At 43.0% G+C, this 21908-nt stretch overlaps 1 protein-coding gene across 1 annotated transcript in view; it reads right to left on the bottom strand.

Annotated features, from left to right (window-relative positions):
* Positions 1–1050: 1050 nt before the first annotated feature.
* Positions 1051–21908, bottom strand: part of LOC126153969 (alpha-1D adrenergic receptor-like) — a 54266-nt gene continuing 33408 nt past the window's right edge. Inside the window, exons 3-4 of the mRNA XM_049916105.1 lie at positions 6255–6364; positions 1051–6134 (exon numbers count right to left, since the gene is read on the bottom strand). Coding sequence (XP_049772062.1) covers positions 5618–6134; positions 6255–6364 — 627 coding nt within the window. The 3' untranslated portion in view covers positions 1051–5617. The remainder of the gene's footprint in view (positions 6135–6254; positions 6365–21908) is intronic.

A 21908-nucleotide genomic window follows, 5' to 3' on the forward strand; every position in this document is an offset into this window, starting at 1 on the left:
CTCCCTCCCCCCCCCCCCCCACCCCCTATATTCCTGATTTAGCCAGATGTGACTTTTCTCTCATCCCTAATCTGAAGGGAGGCATTTTCCATTATGATCATTCTTTATTGAACAACCCTCGTATTTTTCTTTTACTCTCTACAAACGAAAATATTAGAAAATCAATAGGTTTTATTCATTTATTTGGAACCGTGGCTGTTGTCTCAACAACACGAAAGGCAGTGACCTCGCTATGTTAGTCCATTGAGCGTGTATATGACAGTTTAAAGTTCAATTCCTCGTTGTTTGGTTTACCAATTAACTAAGCATTATCCACAGTTACGGATTACTTAAGTGAGATAGTTTTACTTATGAACTACGGAGCAACATTCGTTGGGTGACTGATAGGTTAATAAGTTTGGAAGTTTTTTTTCACTTTGTATGTAAACCAGACCGACACTCTCTCTACTTGACAGCTTAGCTGTCCTAGAACTGGAGAGCATTTATTTTTTTTTTTTTTGGATAAACACGGTAAATTAAATACTGAAAGTACAAATTCACTTTTTGATAACACTTACTATATTCAGGAGAAAAAATATCTGAGCACCACCTACGTTGCAGACTATTCGAAATTATACCAATCTACCAGCGTACAGCGGAGACTATGTAATCATAACAAATAAATGATTGCAAGTAGATGGATGACTGATTTTTCTGCTTGTTTGCTGAATCTCACATTGTATGTAACTGAAAAAAATTTCAGGCGAACTTCGCCGTCAGTTGTATTCATGTTCCAGTTTCTTATTCACGTTTGTTTTCATGTGTTTTGTTAACATTTGTGTCACTCAGTACCTCGTCTTGCATTGACTGAACTATTCCTTTACTGAAGAAACAAAATTATTCATTGGTGGGCATCTAATTATTCTCAGATGCATTCGGAGGCTGGTCTTCGTTACATTTCATTATACCACCGAAAGGCAAAAGTCAGCTTACGCTGGAGACTGAGGTGCAGATGTTCGGTAGGATCAACCAGGATAATATGCTATACACGTTATGAAATGAAAAAGCAAGTGAGTGGAGAGATACGAATTTATTCACAAAAATACATACATTTGTAACCAATCTTCGGAAGAAAAAGCTGCTCAAGCAGACACCAACTCTTAGCAAATCTCGAATTATAGATATTACCGGGACTTACAGAGAAACAACAACATAATAAATAAATTTCTTACGTACAGCAATCAGATTGAAGGAATCGTTAAAGACACCAGATGTTTTCTAAACAGTATGGTGTAGAGTCTAAGAAGTATACGCAAACAAGAATTTTTCATATGGTAAATGCAAATAAGAATTTTTGTACATTTATAGCGAAAATTTCAGCTGCGTATTCCAAAAAGATACAAGCTATTGTGACACAGTTTAGTTTTAAGTCGTAACGTGTAGCAAATTTTTCTGCGTTGTGAAACTCTTTTTACAGGTATCTTCTCTCATACTCTTAGTGAGGCAAAGGACTTCCCCGTAAGGACTTTACAGTTGCTTTTGGAAAGGGAATTACACTTAAATTCAAGGAATTAAAAAAAGTCTTAAAATATAGATATGTAAGCCCTGTGTCGTCTTGATTCTGGTGAAAATAACAATTTAAGATTGAGAATAATTAGTTGATTCGTCGCAGTTTACGGGATATTTAAGAGAAAAAAAATAAAGTACATGAACAGCTCGGGGCATTTCTCACAGTCCTAAAAAGCAATTCATTATAAAGAACTACAGTATAATCGTTACCTACTAAATTTATATACTACGCTGTTACTGAAGTTTAATGTCAGCTGAGCAACATATGACTAGATAGTTTTGTTGTAAAAGAGAGATAAAATATTCGCAAGTTATCTGAAACTACACACTAGACGCTCCTCTCCTGATGTTATTTTTGAGTATCATGCAGCCAAATGCCATTCGTTCAACAGTGAGACAATATTCCAAACGTAAAGCAAGACCGTTTACACGTAAAAGGTGTTTTAGTTTTTCTTTCAAGAAATGAGTCCAAAATCTTCCTTCTCCGACGTGCAAAACAGTGGAGTAACACAGTCAGCCATACTTTTATTTTCTATCAAATCACGAATACACGCTCAATAAGCCTACTGATTCGCTACTAAATAAATCTGATGGTAATCATTGCTAGTGAACCGTGCGTCCAATAACGCACTGCAGAATGAAATCATGATTTCACAAATTTCCTCGTCTTTGAGATCAGATTGAGGATTACACACAGAGAGTTTTTCCTGACTGTCTCCTTTCAATCTCAGAAATATTTGAGTCTCAGTTTACTTAGATCCCCCTTCGGTGTTCCATTCCCACTGCCAATAATAGCTATTGCAGTCAGTAACTGAGTCACGCCGGCACCGTTTGTCTCTTTAACTACGTCCTTAACGTCTTTGCGTAGCCGCATTTTAGATACGCCAACTTCAATGACGTCCAGGGAAGTACTGAAAATTGAACAATACATCTCGGTTACCGTTGCAGTAACGACGGACGTGGTCAGTTTTTCAATTTTTTTTTCGTTCTACGAATTCAGGGCAGTGATCACATTCCCTACCTGTATTTATTGTTAATCATCAACAAAACACGATTATATCTCTCACTGGACAAACAAAGAAAACACCACCCTTTGTTTTCAGCTACATCAATCTCGACAGTTCGCGTTATTTTCGTTAGAATAATGATTTCACGTTAGTGACATTAATTTGGAATCTTTACTGGACTGATTTGCAGGAAGAACGTGTTCAGAACTGTCTGATTGTTTTGATTTAGGTTTTCCATGAATTTCATTGGTCACTTCGGCTCGATACCAAAACATGGCCTCTTCATATTCACGACGTGTTGACGACCAATCCTTTATCCGAGATGGTGACTCATATCGTATTATTTCTGACAAGAAGCAACATGAATCCTTTCTCTATGCCTTTTCCGTGTTAGAGCCAAGAAGTGTACTGTGTGGCAATATACATGCCCCAGTCACATTAACGTGTCCATCGCCTATGTGTAACTTCAATGCGCATTAATCACTGACAGAAGGCAAGTGCCAGCACTTGCAATGCAGGGTGTATAAAGCACGTAGTGGGGTCGCCGAAAAACAGCGCACTCGTTGTCATAATGTGGAAATGGAGCGCTTTATCTCAAGTGCAAATGGGTATGAGCACTGGCTGCCGCGCCACGGGTGGAAGCATTTCCGAAACGGCTGTAGACTGTTCACCTGCCACCGAGGTTAAAGTGTACCTTAAATGACAAAATAGCTCTATCAAAAACGGGAGCCAAGCACTGTAGTGCGCTACAAGCCTTAGATGACACGGGTGAACAACAGCTGCGGTGATTTGTACGGGCTAATAGACGTGCAACTGTTGAGCAGCTGATCGCCCAGATGAACCAAGGGGCTACCAACAGTGTCTCATCAACGACTGTTCCGCGATCGTTGCTGCGTATGGGCCTCCAAGGCAGGCGCCTGGTTTATGCACCCATGCTGACTGCTGTTCATAGACGACGAAGCTTGCAATTTGCAAGCCAATACCGCAACTGGATTTTCACGGAATGGCGAAAGGTGGCCTTTTTAGATGAAAGACGTTTTATACTCCATCCGATAGATGGTCGTTGGCTTGAATGACGGGAAACGGTTGAAAGCAAACTCCCTTCAACCAGGAGGGAAGGTTACGGTCTGGGGGATGTTTACGTGAGATTACTTGGGTGAATTCGGTATTCTGGGAGGCACAACGGATCTACACAAGTATGCATCTATCTTGGGGGCCATGTACACCTCTATATGAAGTTTGTTTCTCCTCGACACGATGACATCTACTTGCAGGACACTGCAAAGTGTCACACCACACGCTGTTACATTTGTGGTCCTAAGAGCATCAGGATGAGTTTATCGTACTCCGCTGGCCAACAAACTTCCCAGATTAAAACCCAATTAAGAATTTGTGGAACTCCCTCAATCGGGCTTTCTGCACTATGGATCCTTAAACAATAAACCTTGTGTAGCTAGTCTCAGTACTAGAGCCTGCATGGTTCCATATCCCTGTTGCTACCTTTCAGAACCTCATTGACTTTCTTCCTGCACGTCTCGCACTGCAAAAGGAGCTTATTCAGGCTTTTGACAGATGATCACATTAATGTGACTGGACAGTGTATAATGCAGCCATACAATCTACTACACAGTGTGAGAACATGATCCTCACCAAAGGAAATAAGATTAGCGTTTAATGTCTTGTCCGCATCGAGATCGTTGGAGCAATTACTCGTATGGATGAAGACTGAGAGAACCATTCGTGGTCTTGCTGAAGGAATCATCCGTTCATTCACCTGAAGTTATGTCGAGAAACGAATGAAATCTAACCCAAAACGGTAGTTTGGGCATTTGAACCTTACTTCCGAGTACGAGTCTAGTACGCAGATAAGTCATTCAGTTGATACTGATGGAGACGTCCATGATCAGCCTATGATATCATACTATCAAGTGGTAACCAGTCAGTGTAATCTTCGACAGAGTACTCCTTCTCTTGTAATATGAACAGAATAGATTTCGCAGTTTCATGTTTGTTCAGTTTATATAACGACACCTCCTGGGTTAGGCTGATTCATAAACACAGAAATACATGTTTTACCTCAGTCAAAGCAAAAAAATGGATTCTTCCGTAGTGAAATGTACTATCTCTATTAAAAATGAATCCCCAAGCTATGTACTTGAGAAAAATTCAGCTAAATTTTTGCGCATATCGAAGACTACGAGCTGAGAAAAGGCATTGGCGTGGGTGACCTGCTCGAACGAAGTATATTCTCACGATCGTCTTCACGTTAAGGTGTAACAATATTATGTTTTATCAATCCATAAATTCAGCAGATTTCTTAGCACGACACTGGTGTAACTATCCAAGCACCCCGCTTATGCAACACTACAATTTCCACGTCTATCTCACTCATTTCGTCATTCTCATCTGTTCTGGGAAATTTTCAAAGGTGCATTTGGAGCAGCTACTTGAGTTTTCTCTCCTTATTTCCCGGGATTTACAATGTCATAGTTTATTTAATTGCTGTCAACAGCCGCCCCAGAATCGCAAGCAGTCTAGCTATTCTCTTTTCAGTGTAGTTTAGAGGAGGACGATTGCATGAGACTGCATAATGACTGGAAGTATTCCTTCATACAGCTTGTAAACCACAGATGGTCGAGAAATGCAAACATGTTTGCGAGATTGGTTTAGGGTGTGCAGTTATAACACCTGTACTGAGGAAAAGCGAAGATGGAAAAAATAACGCGATCAAACAACCCACGACTATGTTTCGATTACTTCCACGTCATTTCCCGTACACGCTGGTTGGCTGATGAGACTGATGGCGTCTTCAGACGCCTTGTAACCTCAGACGCTCCGCTTGTGTGGGCTAACTCTATGTGTCAAAGTATTTTTTCCAATGTTGTGGGACATGCATTGTCTTTAAAGCGTTAAGTAGTTTAACTACGCCAAAGTACTTTTTCATAGCGAGAAAACAGTGTTCTAGCGAGACAATATACATCAGTTTTAGGTGGTTTTTGTCGTTGCTTTGAAGATGACGTCCTAGCGGTCTTCAAGAATGGACAGCCAATGTATGGCGTCTCCTACCGAGCCAGGCCCTGTTCATTAAGCTCGCCCATATAGTGGGCCAACTCGGAGCTGTCGAATTCCATCTCGTCCATATCTTGCAAGCTGGAGTTACTGATGGTGCTCTTGGCGCTGTCGATGCTCAAATGGAGCGAGTCTGCGTGCCGTAATTTGGGCGAACGGCGACCGGGCTCTGGCAATGGCCGCTGCTCGGACGCGTTGGCGGGGGTAGCAGAGGCAGTGGAGGTGGCCACATCGCGCTTGAAGATGGTGCGCGTACCGTCACGGATCTTCTTGGCGAGGCTGCTGACGGAGGAGCGCTCCTCGGCCGCCGCGGGCGCGTTGCCGTCGCTGGTGCGTTCGTTGGAGTAGTGCTCGCTGATGAGCTCCAGCTTGTGGTGGCAGCAGCCGTTGACGTCTAGGCGGCGGTCGGCGGCGGCGGCGGCGGCGGCCGCGGCGGGCAGCTCGTCTGCGCCGATGCTGATCCTGCTGAGCGATGTGGTGAGCGTGGCCTGGCTGTCATTGCTCACGGCCCTGGGTGGCGTGGCGCGTTGCAGGAGTGCCAACTGCTCGCCGCAAGCGTCCGCTCGCCGGCCGGTGGGTCGCTCTGCCGCTGCCGCCTGCTGCTGGTGGTGGTTGTGGTGTTGGTAGCACTGCTGCGGCAGCGACCGCGCCGGCGCCTTGTGGCCGGGCGACACGGCGCTGTAGGCGCGCCTCGGCCGCCGCTTGCGCCGCCTCCAGCCGCACAGCTCCGACAGCGTCTCCTGCAACAGCACAAACTTTCTTTCAGTGCGTGGAGTAGTAAAATCTATGTACAAAATATTCTGGGACTTCTTTCAGTTCAAGGCAAAACCTTCTTCAGTAGCAACAGTCATTTACTCCTGACGAAGGCAATGGAAGTAATCTTCGAAAGCTCGAGGTTTTACCCAGAACTGACACGGCAAGAAGTGCGAGAATCTTTAACTCCATCACGAAAGACTTTGTTTTCTTAGGATTATCTATGTCCTGTGGAACTGATACCAATAAAATTTCCAACTGATTGCCAGCAGGAAATAAGGAAAAATGTCGCTGCTGGCTTCCAAAGGTGCCGCATGAGCAGAAGAGGGAGTAGGACAGTGCAGTGAATGCGAGTGAAGGGGGAACGTCTGGTACTGGAAGTGAAGTGATCATTGACAACGTTTTGCTTGTGGAGCTCGTGCTTAGTTGTCCCCAATCTCGCAGATATTCAAACTTACAACGTTACATGAACAATAGGTAAGAAGTGCATTTCCCACAGTCATAAGTAAGATACTTAGGTTTGCATAAGAACTAACATTAGATTGGTGACATAGACAAAACAACAGTCGCTGTAGAATACTCTATATTCAAAATACAGTTATCCATTCACAATATATCATGATGTCCCTTAGTTAACATTAGCAATGGGACTTGAAAGGGAGATCCTCAGTGGGTTACCTATGCTCGCTACACATATAAGTAGTATGGTAACAGAATCTAGGCAACCATACATGGTGCATGTACTCGGTGTATATACCAACGCTAATAACCATCAGCAGTCACGTAGAGGCATATATCATCATATTTATATTCATTCTTGTCTCTTACTATCTTTTGTTAGATATCTTCAATTCTCTCCATAGTCCATGTATTTTAGCTTAACTGTCAAGGGCGTTTAATGAGTAGAAGAAAAAAAAAATAAACTGAATTTGTTGTGGGACATCGTAGAATATTCCCCCTCAAGCACCTATAATTTCATGATGTTCCGATGGTTCCCGGCACTGGACATAGCCTTCAAAATGGTGTGCGTAACGACGGTGTGTTCCAGTCAGAGAGCTGTCATTGAGATTCTGTTTGCAGAAAACCAGAGCATCGCAGATATTCATAGGCGCTTGAATTAGTCTATAGTGACCCGCCAGGCAACAAAAACTCGGTGAGTCGCTGGGCGAGGCGTCTGTCACCATGGCGCAAACCTGTCCGATCTCCCATGTGCTGCCCAGTCGCACACAGCCGTGACTCCTTCGATGTTACAACGTGCGGACACTCTCATTCGAGATGATATACGGATGCAAACGAACCTCTCCTTCTCCATGACAATGAAAGGCCTCACAAAAGCTTGCTCACCAGAGAGAAGCTCACTAAACTTCATTGGACTGCTCTTTCTCATCCACCCTACAGCCCGGATGTCACACCTTTCGACTGCCATCTTTTTAGCCCTATGAACGATGCACTCCGCTGGAAGCAGTACGTGGACGATGGGGAGGTTATTGATGCAGCAAGACATTGGCTCCGACCGTCGACAAGTAGTGTGGTACCACGTAGGCATAAACGCCCTTCCAGTAAGATGGCATAAGGCCGTCGCATTGACCGGAGATTATGTTGAAAAATGGGGTTTTGTAGCCAGAGAAGTGGATGATGATATGGTGTATTGGAATCCTGAATATAACTAACCTGCTGTCAGAAAAAAGTGTTGCATTGATTGTTGAAAGCCCCTAGTAGTAATAACCTACATCCCCGTTCGTCATAGTGTTTAAACCTTTGAGCCCCAGTGGTTTCTGCCTCTAACCATTCGCGTGAAACCAACTATGTTTTTGCAAGTCAGAAAATCCAAGCTATACTCTAAGGTACTTCTACTGATGTAGTGTAGTGCAGCAGCCGCTTACAGCGTTCAAAGTAACAGCCGGCGCGGAGTGTTTGCCAGGTGATTGTAGGAGATTTGTGTCTGCAAATTTTTGTTACGTTGTTTACCTGACGTACGGTTTTTGCACAGTGATCATATTCAGGAGATCACCGACAGTGACTACTGTAACTTAAATTTCTGTTTGTACTACAGCTTTTGTATTTTCGACAGGAAGCCACTGGAACTGTAGGTACGTTTATAATTAATATTTTAACTGGATGTAAATTTATTAAATTTTACACTCATTGTTTGCTTGTTATTAGGGATACAATTTGTTTTAGTCATTATGAATTCCTGGATGTTTCGAGACGTCAGTCTTGATCCAGATGTCTGTCCTTTAGAAGAAGAAATTCCGAGTGATTTGGATGCAGAGACATCAGAGTCGGAAAATGACCCTGCGGATGCCACTGTAAATGTTCTCCGTAAGGCACGTTCTTCGGTGACTCCGACTTCTTTGCCATGTTCTGTACTGCTCACTGAAAATGCAGTTCATTAAGATGTTGATGACGACAATGAAGATGAACCTGTCATGATAAACTCAGAAATAAGATACTTTACGTCGTACAGATCAACAATTGTGCATGACTTCTCTGAAGGGGTCGGACTAAATGTTAATGTAAACCGTGCATCTCCCAGAGAGGTATAATTTGCCCATGTTGCTGGGGGCGATAAGTTGCTTCGTAAATAATTTCCTCGAGGAAATAAAATAAAAGTATTAAACTCGCACTCTTGGCTGTTTGCCTTGGAAGTGTTTCTGACCTTATTTCCATATAAAATGATTGCAGGTTGAAAACTGTGTGTCCCAGTGGTCCCAACGTGAAACCACCTCCATAAAACAATCGATTGTCTATTTTTTGACAATTCCTTTTTGTGTTCATTGCTTACGATGACAATAAAGGTTAATCATTAGTTAAAACTTCCGGGCTGAGAGGCCGTGGTCGATCTGTAAAACTTCTTCCTGACGTTTCGTTGCCAACTGCGGGCAACATCTTCCGATTTAAGTCAACGACAGGCTGCCAGGCAAGCACCTTTCTTCTGATGAGGAGGATTCTTCTTTCTTCCCGGGGACGGCACAGTGTGAGCTGTAAAGGTATTCCTTTACACAAATCTTAGAACACAAGTGCTAGTTATACCTACATTTATTGATTGGCTTCTTTGACAATACTTTGTCGGTGCTTTGGTTAGTCTTATGTGCTAGTTAGAGGTTTTTTTCCACACACACATTCACTCATCCATTCAGACAGATTGTTAGGGGTGACTTTTCTTCTGAGGAGTGGTTATGTACATACTTATAGGGGTACATTATTTGCAATTAGTTGGGAGTTTCTACATAGGGATGGGATTCGGGAAATGGGCGTTGTCTTGTTTTTGACTTCATCTCCATAGTAGGTCCGGCTACCTCGTGTGCTCGCTGAGGTGCTCACGGTGGCCAAGTGTAGCAATGAGGGGGTTCTCGGCTGCTGCGGTCTTCTCGTAGAAGTTCTGCGCGGCTTGTCTGAACCTCTCTCGAAGGCGGGGGACACCGGCCAGCTCGTGCAGTTCTTCAGTTGGGAAGTTTCGTGGGAGGTGCAGGGCCCTTTTCAGCGCCCTGTTCTGCTCTCTTTGCAGGCTGCCGATGTCTTGCTCTGCTGCTTTACTCCACTCTACTGCGGCGTACTCGAGGATGGGCCGCACTAGTGGGAGGTATAGTTTGATGCCCAGCTCTTGCGGGAGTGCAGAGTTGGATGGAGAAGTGGGTAGAGGGTCCTCAGTCTGCCCATTGCTATGTTTTTGATGTTGTTTACGTGTTGCTTCCACGTAAGGCGTCTGTCTAGGTTTACTCCTAGATAGAGTGCTGTCTTGCTCCAGGTTCACTGAGAATTTTCTTCTGCAGATTGTAAAGGCTTGCGTCTTTGCTCCGTTGAATGCGAGACGCCATTTACTTGTCCAGTCGCAGAGGTCATCTGTGGCTCTCTGTAATCTGCATCTGAGGAATCCTGGCTGCCAGGTCGTGGAGGTTCCGTTTATATAGAGCGCATAGAGGGCGCCACCATACGCCACGTGGGGCCGACTATAAGTCTATATCTGACCAACGTCGTTAATCTCGATTGAAGGTAATCGATTGTCACGTCGTTGGTGCAAAGTGGTAACGGAATGTGGATGACCCTTCTGTGTCATATGGTGGTGCCCTCTATGCGCTCTATATAAAGGAGACTCTTGTGTAGGGGAGCCGGCGCGGTAGCTCGGCGTGTTCCGTCGGAGGGTTAGCTCCCCTCTGTAATAATACTGAATGAATGGATCAACGAACAACCTGAACGGGTGTCCTCGGACGTCCACCCCGCACAAATTGAACGAACAATATAGAACAAAATGAGATAAAAAAAAGGGATAGCAGCTTTGATTCATAATCTAAACATCTTCGGTCCCGGGTTCGATTCCCACCTGCCAAAGTCTTCCGCCATAAGAAGTCACCCTCATTCTGCCAACGGCTTTGTCGAAGAGGGTGGAGGAGCGGACAGAGGTTCAGGACACTCTCTTGTCCTAAGGGTGGCAAACTGCCCCTAAAGGCGGAAGAATCAGCAATGATCAACGGTGAAGAGGATGCAGAAGGCAATGGAAACCACTGCATTACAGACAGGTAACGTGTATCCACAGGATATGTGGCCTGTAATTGAAGAAGTATCATGATGATCTCTCCATTGGCAAAACATCCGGAATAGTCCCCCATTCGGATCACCGGGAGGGGACTGCCAAGGGGGAGGTTACCATGAGAAAATAATGAACAATCAACAAAAGGGTAACGTTCATTGAGTTGGGGCGTGAAATGTCAGAAGCTTGAACGTGGTAGGGAAAACATAAAGTCTGAAAAGGGAAATGCAAAGGCTCAATCTAGATAGAGTAGGGGTCAATGAAGTGAAGTGGAAAAAAAGACAAGGATTTCTGATCCGATTTGTATAGGGTAATATCAACAGCAGCAGAAAATGGTATGACGAGAGTAGGTTTAGTTATGAATAGGAAGGTAGGGCAGAGAGTGTGTTACTGTAAACAGTTCAGCGATAGGGTTGTTCTTATCAGAATAGACAGCAAACCAACACCGATAAAGATAGTTTAGGTATACATGCCGACGATGCAAGCTGAGGATGAAGAGATAGAGAAAGTGTATGAGGACGTTGAAAGGGTAATACAGTATGTAAAGGGAGATGAAAATCTAATAGTCATGGGGGACTGGAATGCAGTTCTAGGGGAAGGAGTAGAAAAATAGGCTACAAGAGAATAAGGGCTTGGGACAAGGAATAAGAGAGGAGAAAGACTAATTGAGTTCTGTAACAAGTTTCAGCTAGTAATAGCGAATACTCTGTTCAAGAATCACAAGAGGAGAAGGTATACTTGAAAAAGGCCGGGTGATACGGGAAGATTTCAATTAGATTACATCATGGTCAGACAGAGATTCCGAAATCAGATACTGGATTGTAAGGTGTACCAAGGAGCTGATATAGACTCAGATCACAATATAGTAGTGACGAAGAGTAGGCTGAAGTTTAAGACGTTAGTCAGGAAGAATCAATACGCAAAGAAGTGGGATACGGCATGACGAGATACGGTTGAAGTTCTCTAAGGCTACAGATACAGCATTAAGGAATAGCTCAATGGGGAGTACAGTTGAAGGGGAATGGACATCTCTAAGAACGGCCATCACAGAAGTTGGGAAGGAAAACATAGGTACAAAGAAGGTAACTGCAAATAAACTATGAGTAACAGAAAAAATACTTCAGTCGATCGATGAAAATAGGAAGTACAAAAACGTTGCGGGAAACTCAGGAATACAGAAATAAAAGTCGCTGAGGAATGAAATAAATAGGGAGTGCAGGGAAGCTAAGACGAAATGGCTGCAGGAAAAATGTGAAGATATTGAAAAAGAGATGATTGTCGGGGGGACAGACTCAAAACAACCTTCGGTGACATTAAAAGCAAGGTCGATAACGTTAAGAATGCAACGGGAATCCCAGTGTTAAACGCAGAGGAGGGAGCGGGTAGGTGGAAAGTATACATTGAAAGCCTCTATGAGGGGGAAGATTTGTCTGATGTGATAGAAGAAGAAAGAGGAGTCGATTTAGAAGAGATAGGGGATCCAGTATTAGAATTTAAAAGAACTATGGAGGACTTAAGATCAAATAAGACAGAAGGGATAGATAACATTCCATCAGAATTTCTAAAATCGTCGGGGGAAGTGGTAGAAACACGACTATTCACGCTGGTGTGTAGAATGTACCATCTGACTTTCGGAAAACCATCATCCACACAATTCCGAAGACGGCAAGAGCTGACAGGTGCGAGAATTATCGCACAATCGCTTTAACAGCTCGTGCATCCAAGCTGCTGACAAGAGTAACATACATAAGAATGGAAAAGAAAATTATGGATGCTCTAGATGACGATCAGTTTGGCTTTAGGAAAGGTAAAGCCAAGAGAGAGGCAATTCTGACATTGCGGTTAATAATGGAAGCAAGATTAAAGAAAAATTAAGACACGTCCATAGGACCTATGGACCTGGAAAAAGCGCTCGATAATGTAAAATGGTGCAAGGCGTTCGAAATGCTGAAAAAAGTAGGGGTAAGCTATAGGGAGAGTCGGGTCATATACAATATGTACAAGAGCCAAGAGGGAATAATAAGAGTGGACGGCCAAGAACGAAGTGCTCGTATTAAAAAGGGTGTAAGACAAGGATGTAGTATTTCACCCCTACTGTTCAATCTGTATATCGAGGAAGCAATGATGGAAATAAAAGAAAGGTTCGGGAGTGGGATTAAAATTCGAGGTGAAAGGATGTCAGTGATACGATTCGCTGATGACATTGCTATCTTGAGTGAAAGTGAAGAAGAATTACGTGATCTGCTTAACGGAATGAACAGTCTAATGAGTACAGGGTATGGATTGAGAGTAAACTGAAGAAAGACGAAGGTAATGAGAAGTAGTAGAAATGAGAACAGCGAGAAACTTAACATAAGAATTGATGGTCACGAAGTAGATGAAGTTAAGGAATTCTGCTACCTAGCCAGTAAAATAACTGATGACGAACGGACCAAGGAGGACATTAAAAGCAGGCTAGCAGAGGCAAAAAGGGCGTTCCTGGCCAAGAGAAGTCTACTACTATCAAATATCGGCCTTAATTTCAGAAAGAAATTTCTGAGAATGTACGTTGAAGTACTGCATTGTACGGTAGTGAAACATGGACAGTGGGAACACAGGAATAGAAGAGAATCGAAGCATTTGAGATGTGGTGCTACAGACGAAAGTTCAAAATTAGGTGTACTGATAAGGTAAGGAATGAGGAGGTTTTGCGCAGAATCGGAGAGGAAAGGAATATGTGGAAAACACTGAGAAGGAGAAGGGACAGGATGACAGGACATCTGTTAAGGCATGAGGGAATGACTTCCATGGTACTAGAGGTGGTAGCTGCAGAGGGCAATAACTGTAGAGGAAGACAGTGATTGGAATAGATCATCCAGCAAATAACTGAGGACGTTAAGTTGCAAGAGATTCTTGAAGAAGTTTTACAGATCGACCACGGCCTCTCAGCCCGGGGCCAGCAGGTGTGGCCGAGCGGTTCTAGGCGCTTCGGTCTGGAACCGCTACGGACGCAGGTTCGAATCCTGCCTCGGGCATGGATGTGTGTGATGTCCTTAGATTAGTTAGGTTTAAGTAGTTCTAGGTATAGAGGACTGATGACGTCAGATGTTAAGTCCCATAGTGCTCAGAGCCATTTGAACCAGTTTTTGAGCTGGGAATAAACGACAGCACCACCAATGAACGGCCCCTTTCAAGCCTAGTGTACACGATGTGACCGCCATCTGCGTACGTGAATATCGCTATCCAACGACCTCTGACATCTCAGTGTATTTTTCCTATTATGTATACAGTTGTCTAGTAGCAGAAACTGATGTACACACAGTTGCTTGTTCTTTGTGACAGATGCCACTGGCAAAGAGTTATGCACCCGAATATCGGCTAGATAAATAAACATTACAAATTATATATTTCAGAGGATGCCGTTAATACAAAGTTTGAAATTTCTGTGCAGAACACATTAAGCAAGATGACGGAACAGTCGACTATTTTGTAAACAGTGCCGTAATGCATGTTTACGAGTGGTGTTCCTCAGAGGCAGATAACATGAAAACCACACAAAGTGAGTGCGAACATATTACGTAACACCCCGACGCCAACTCAAGAATTTACAAATTCCATCACAGGTAACATGTCCTCACAAAAAATTAAAGAAAAGTCAATGTTGAAAGTAGATGCAGCATTTAAATAGTAGTAGCAATATCAGTACCTGTTAGTCAGCTGAATGTGTGCACATCAGAAAAATTTTCTTGCGTCCCCCTCTTCATACTACAGTAATCACTTGCACATAACGTCCTTAATTACGTGTTGTATATATACCAGTCTTCGCCTTACCGCCTCCGGTTTCCTCAGGTACCATGGAACTTATTGCAGAAAGTCTTAACACGTGTCCTGTCGTACTTGCCGTCTTCCTGTCAACGTTTTCCAGACGTTCCTCTCCTCACTGCTTCTACCGTGAGCTTCCTCATTCCGAAACAGTCCACTTAATTTTCAACATTATTCTATAGCACCACATCACAAACGCATGAATGCTGTTCTTTTCCTGTTTTCCCACTCGGATTCACTTCCATAGAATACTTCGCTCCAAACGTACATTCTGAGAAATACCGCCCTCAAATTGAGGTCGACGTTCGATACTAGTAGACTTATTTTAGGCAGTAATGCCCTCTTTGCCTGTGCTTGTATGCTTTTTATTTTCTACTTGTTTCGTCGCACTTCATCTGCTTCGTCGTCACGAATTTTGAAGTTAATTTTATTGTTAATCTCATTTCTGCTACTTCTGATTACTTTCATTTATCTTCAGTTAACCCACAGTCCGTAGTATGTGGTCATTGGACAGCTCATTCTATTTAACAGGTCCCGAATTCTTCCACAATTTCATAAAGGATAGCAATGTTGTCAGTGAATCTTACAATAGATACCATTCCACCCTGAATTTCAATCCCACTCATTCTTTTATTTTAGTTTCATTATTGCTTCTTGTCTTAACCTCTTTCTTCTATTCAGAGCACTTCGTTCTTGTTCTTCTAGTTTTTACCCCTCTTGGTTCTTGTATGTATTTTATATTATTCGTCTCCCCCTACATTTTACACCTATTGCCATGAGAATTTCGAAATTCTTACACAAAATTTCTCTAGCTTGACAAATCATATCAATATGTCTTGATTTTCCGTCAGCCATGCTTCCATTACTACGTGCAGCGTCAGAACTAGCTCTCTGGTACCTTTACTTTCGTAAAGTCAAACTGATCGTAATCTAACAGATTCCCAATTTTCTTTTCCATTCTTCTGTAGATTATTCCTGTCAGCAACTTGGATGCTTGAACTGTTTCCTCCGTCGGAGGTTCGAGTCCTCCCTCGGGCTAGGGTATGTGTATTGTCCTTAGCGTAATTTAGTTTAAGCTAGATTAAGTAGTGCGTAAGCCTATGGACCGATGACCTCAGCAGTTTGGTCCCATAGTCCTTCCAAAAATTTTCAAATTTTTTTGCTCGAACTGTTGTTCCAACTAAGGGATGGTTATCGCACATATCTCCTCTTGCTATCTTCGCGATTGCTTGAATGATATTTTTCCGAAAGTCTAATGGCACGTCTCCAGGTTCACAGATTCCATAAACTAACTTCAAAAGTAATCTGTTTGCTGTTTCCTCCGATGATTTTAGAAATATCAAAGGAATGTTATCTGTGCCTTCCACATTATTTGATATTAATTCTTCCAAAGTTCTGTTAAACTCTGACTCTAATATTGGTTCCCCTATGTCTTTCATTTCGATTCAAATTTCTTCTTGCATCACGTCATCAGACAGTTTCTCCCCTCACAAAGCCATTCAGTGTACTCTTTCCAGCTATCTGCCCTCTCCTTTGCGTTTAACGGAGGGATTCCTCTTGTGCTCAGAACTTTGCTTTTAACTTCACCGATGGTTGTTTTGACTTTTCTATACTCTGTAACAGTCCTTCTGACGATCTTTCCTCTTTTGCGATTTCTTCTCATTTTTCCTCGAGCTAGTTCGTCTTTGCTTCCCCGCAGTTCCTATCATTTTATTCCTAAGTCATATTTCTATTTCTTGTCTTTCCCTGATCGTTTTTGTTTCTCCTTTATTCATCAATCGGTTGATGTATTTCTTCTGACAGCTAAGTACGTATTTTTACGGTTGTCTTCCTTTCTCTCTCCAGCTTCAGTTGTTATCCTTCTTGGAGATGTCCACTCCTTTTCGACTGAAATGTTTATTGTGATATTCACTATCTCAGTATGCAGCGTGCAGGATATTTCAAACGTATTTCATCATTCATCAGCATTCCAGAATCGTACTTCTTTCCACGCTGATTCTTCGAGACAGTTGTCTTGAACTTCAGTCTACTCCTCATTGTTACTCAATTGTGGTCTGAGCCTTCATCAGTTCCCGTGTATGCCATCAATACAATATCTGAATTCGCAGCTTCTGACTAATCACGTTGTATTCCAGCTAGAATTTTTCTATGTCTCCAGACCTGTTGCGAGAATAATTCCTACTCTAGTGAAGTTTTCTGTGTAAAATTACAAAGCGGGCCTAACCCTTCCATCCAGTCACTTGTAGACCAATCTAATATGGCAGTTAAAGATAACAAAATGAAAGCCGAAGTTTCAAAGTCCGCGTTCAATAAATCGTTCACGCAGATGAATCGTAGAAGCATACCGTCATTTAACCATTGAACAGACTCCCGTATGGCTGACAAAGCAATAAGCTTCTCTGGTGTAGAGAAACAGCTGAAAGAGTGAAAGCAAATAAGTCACCAGGTACGAGTCCGCCTGCTTAGCTGGGTGGTAACGTGCTCGCCTCCCATGCAAGCGGGCCCGGGTTCGATTCCCGGCTAGGTTGGGCATTTTCTCCGCTCGTGGATTGGGTGTTGTGTTGTCCTCATCATAATTTCACCCTCATCCCCGGCGCGCAAGTCGCCCAATGTGGCGTCGATTGAAATAAGACTTGCAATTGGCGGCCGAACTTCCCCAGATGAGGCCTCTCGGCCAACGATGCCATACGCTCATTTCCATTTTTTAACCAGGTCCGAATTGTATCCCAATTTGGTTTTACGAAGAGTACTGCATTAGCCACTTACCTAGTATGCATTTATCTCGAATCTCTCGCCCAGCGCAGAATCCCAAGCGACAGAAAAAAAAGCTCACGTGACTGATGTATATAAGAAGGGTTTAAAGAACGGTTCTGCAAAATTACAGATCAATATTCCTAACATCGGTTTGCCGGAGAATCTTGAAGATATTTTCAGTTCGAATATAACAAAATTTCTTGAGACCGAGAAGCTTATGTCCGTGAACCAGCTTTGTTTTAGAACGCATCGCTCGTGCGAAACTCAGCTTGCCCTTTTCTCACATGATGTATTGCAAACTATGGAGGAAGGGCAACAAGCAGATTCCAGATTGCAGTTGTTAACAAAGGGACTGGCATATGGCATAGGTTCACAGATACTTGAGTGGCTCGAAGACTTCTTAAGTTATTAGAACCCAGTATGTTGACCTCGACGGCGAGTGTTCTTCAGATACAAGGGTGTCGTTAGGAGTGCTCCAGGAAGTGTGACAGAACCGCTGTTTTTCTCAGTATACATACTGATTTGGCGGACAGGGTGGACAGGGTGAGGCATATAGATAGTCGTTTTTATCTTTCTCTGTTTGCTAGTGGAACAGGAAAGGAAATGACTAGTAGCGGTACAGGGTACCCTTCACCACGTGTCGTACGATGGCTTGCAAAGTATTTGTGGTGTCACCGCCAAACACCACACTTGCTAGGTGGTAGCTTTTAAATCGGCCGCGGTCCGCTAGTATACGACGGACCCGCGTGTCGCCACTGTCAGTGATGGCAGACCGAGCGCCGCCACACGGCAGGTCTAGAGAGACGTACTAGCACTCGCCCCAGTTGTACAGCAGACTTTGCTAGCGATGCTACATTGACAAATACGCTCTCATTTGCCGAGACGATAGTTAGCATAGCCTTCAGCTACGTCATTTGCTACGACCTAGCAAGGCGCCATAGCATTTGATAATTAATATAGTGAAGCCTGTACAGTAACGAGAGATGTTCACCAATTGTGGATTAAAGTTAAGTATTCTACCAGTTACTCTTGTTTTGCTAGTCTTATTTCTCTGACCTGTTCCAGACCTCACGCCAGCCTGCGTGAGCTTAATCGCGTGCCTTTCGGCTTCCTCCAAACTCCGTGAATTGGCTCCTGCCAATTCACAACAGTATTTATGTAGCCGTAGATGTAGATGTAGAAGTTTGAATAGCATGTTCGCTATTACTAGCTGAATCTTATTGTGGAACTCAATTAGTCTTCCTCCTTTCTCATTCTCACCACCGATCCCATGTTCTTCTGTAAATCCGTCATTTTCTTCTTCCTTTACTATAGTGTTCCATTCACCCACTATATTAGCTTAACATATTTCTTTGCATAGTGAATTACACTTCAGTATTGTTACATTATTTCCCTATATGTTCGCCTTCCACTTGTAATGTCAGCATTTATGCATGATCTATTGTTACTGACATTGGTTTGTTGTAAATTCTGATATGAATAATCCGTCATTGAACTGTTCACAGTAACTCTATCTCTGCCGTACTTCCATATTCAGAAATAATCCTACTTCAGTTACATCATTTTCTGCTGTTGCTGATATTACCACATATTCGTGTGACCAAAAATCCGTATCATCTTTCCGTTTCGCTTCATTGACCCCACTACATCTAGACTGTTGCTTTGCATTTCCTTGTTCAGATTTTCTCGCTTCTTTACCACGTTCAATCGTCTGATATTCCACGCTCCGATTAGTTTGTTATTCAGTATTCAGTATGATCACCTTCCCCTTGCAGTCCCCTCACAGACACCGGAGAGATCATCATTACACCTTTTCAACTATAGGCCACATGTTTAGTGAATACATATGATCTGTCTTTAATACAGTGGTTTCTGTTGCCTTCCGCATTCTCAGTCTGTTGATTCTTCCACTTTTTTAGATGCTAGGTCAAGACGGTGTCCGAACACATGTCCATTCCTCCGCCCTCGTTGCAAGAGCGATACTGACTCCTATACCTCTTCGCTTGCCATGACTGATGTTTTTAATTCAAAATGAAACAGTCACTGAGATCGAACCCGGGAGCCCAGGACACTTGCTTTATTAATCAGAAACACAACGGTGACCTGCAGATACGATAAATATGACAGCCAAATTTATTTCCTTCGTATTATTAAGATTTCCAAAATATTGTGCTTATTTTAAGTAGTTACAGAGTTACTGTAGCGTGACGAATTACTGTTTCAGGTTAATGTTTTAATTTTCCTAAGGACGAACAAAGATTAAAAAGATTGACCCAAAAAGTAAAAAAAAATGAAGAATTTAGTCCCTATAAACATTTCAGAGGGTGATAAATCTGTAATTTGGTGCAAGTTGTGTCTGCCAACACGGAATTTTGCGGGACACTTTCATTTTCACGTTCCAGGAAGCCATTTCGTGAAATTACCACAGAATAATTTATTGCAGCAGAGACTCGTGAATATTATCAAGTGCAGTACAAAATCCAAAGTATGGTTATCATTTGTTTTTCATTTAAAGAAAAATAGTGCTATCTGAGCTTTGACGTCGCAAACTAGCGAAATGTTCCTGTGTTTATCTCTCTAAAGCTTCAAGACAAGTTCATTCCAGATACCGAATGCAAATTTTTAAGATACCTATGAATCCTGTGTACATAATTCATAACACTTTGTAACGGCACCTGGTTTTGCTAACGATGTAATGACATTCACAATCTGCAGAGCACATAGCGGCAAATCATAGTCACTTTGACCTTGGCGTCAATGCACTAGTATGTTGGCGACTAAAATTCTATTCTGCGCATGTGAATGCTCATTCCCTACACGCTCAGGAATGTGAGGACGGAGCTTAACATTTTGCTAACGTCAAGATCACTGCAGATGGAGCATAATCTTGAAGTGGACAAAAAAAAAAAAAATGAAGAAAGTCGACCGTTACCTTGTGTAGAGTACCACTCTGACATTTTCCACAAGAGATGTAAGGAAACTAAGCATAACCAGTACTAAGAAGTTATTACGGGGATTTGAATCAAGCTCCTTCAGGAGAAAAATTTGGTGTCTCAAACACTTTGGCAACCTTACTCGGTGGTCGTGCTCGAAGCTCATAAATAATCACGGGGAGGACATACGCAAATAATGCATTTATCAAATCGCGAAGATTCTTAAAAATACCCGTGCAAGTTCGATATCTGTTCTTTCAACACAATAAAGCTCTAGAATACACGTGACTAAAGCGCTGCAATTGCTAAGGTGAGTTTTATTACAGAATTATTGAACATCGCTGAGTCCTAATAGTACTTCAGATGAATGTCTTGCCTTCACTGGTAAAAATACAACTGCAAGGTGACCATTATCTACACGCGAGGAGATTCTATATGAGCAGAGTGTCCAGCTACAAAAGGTGTTTGAAAAAAAAAAAAAAAGATTTGTTTCTTCAGTTTCCAAAATGACAGACTTTTCCAGTGTCTTTAGTTCTATCCGTTACCTGTCTTTCTAACTACTACCATACTAGAGAAGGGAATCTTCTGTAACGTAGCAACAGCGTTGCAAATTGACGCGCCGGCCGCGGTGGTCTAGCGGTTCTGGCGCTGCAGTCCGGAACCGCGGGACTGCTACGGTCGCAGGTTCGAATCCTGCCTTGGGCATGGGTGTGTGTGATGTCCTTCGGTTAGTTAGGTTTAAGTAGTTCTAAGTTCTAGGGGACTTATGACCTAAGATGTTGGGTCCCATAGTGCTCAGAGCCATTTGAACCATTTTTTTGCAGATTGACATTTGATGTCCATTAAACGATCGGGACGTTTTTATACCAATTCTGGTATTTTCTGTATTTGTCATGTGGAGACGAGTTCGTCGGCAGGATGGAAGCCAGTAATGGCGTGGTCTGCTCGCTCGCGCCGAGTGGGAGAACAAAAGCTGTGTCAACATTACGTGACGCTGGCGTCAGCTGTTCCGGCGCTCACCAGTGCTGTCACCGACCGAGGTGGCGCACTGGCGAGCACACTGAGTTCGCATTCGGGAGGACGACGGTTCAAACCCGCGCCCAGAATGGGGACGGGAGGTGCATCAGATCACCCTATACCACCGTCATGAAAAACGGGTTAAGGCCGGGAACGAAAGAAGGTACTGATGTTGGACGCTGCGTATGGAGCGAAGTCACGTTCTAACTCATCTCAGAAGTGTTCCATTCCGTTCATGTCAGGTCTCTGGACGGGCAAGTCCATTTCAGGAATGTTCTTGTTTAGAAACTGTTGACTCACAGATGCTGCTTTATTACAGGGTGCATTGGCATGCTGATAAAAACATCGTCTCTGAACTGTTTCTCTACTGTATGTAGTACACAGTGCTGTGAAATGTGTTCGCATCCTTCCGTATTTTTATTTTTCTTAAGCAAAATAAGAGGACCACACACTAACCACGCACATGCCGTAACACGACCTCCTTTGTATTTCATTGTT

The sequence above is a fragment of the Schistocerca cancellata genome, chromosome 2 (assembly GCF_023864275.1).
Source record: "Schistocerca cancellata isolate TAMUIC-IGC-003103 chromosome 2, iqSchCanc2.1, whole genome shotgun sequence".
Taxonomy (NCBI): domain Eukaryota; kingdom Metazoa; phylum Arthropoda; class Insecta; order Orthoptera; family Acrididae; genus Schistocerca; species Schistocerca cancellata.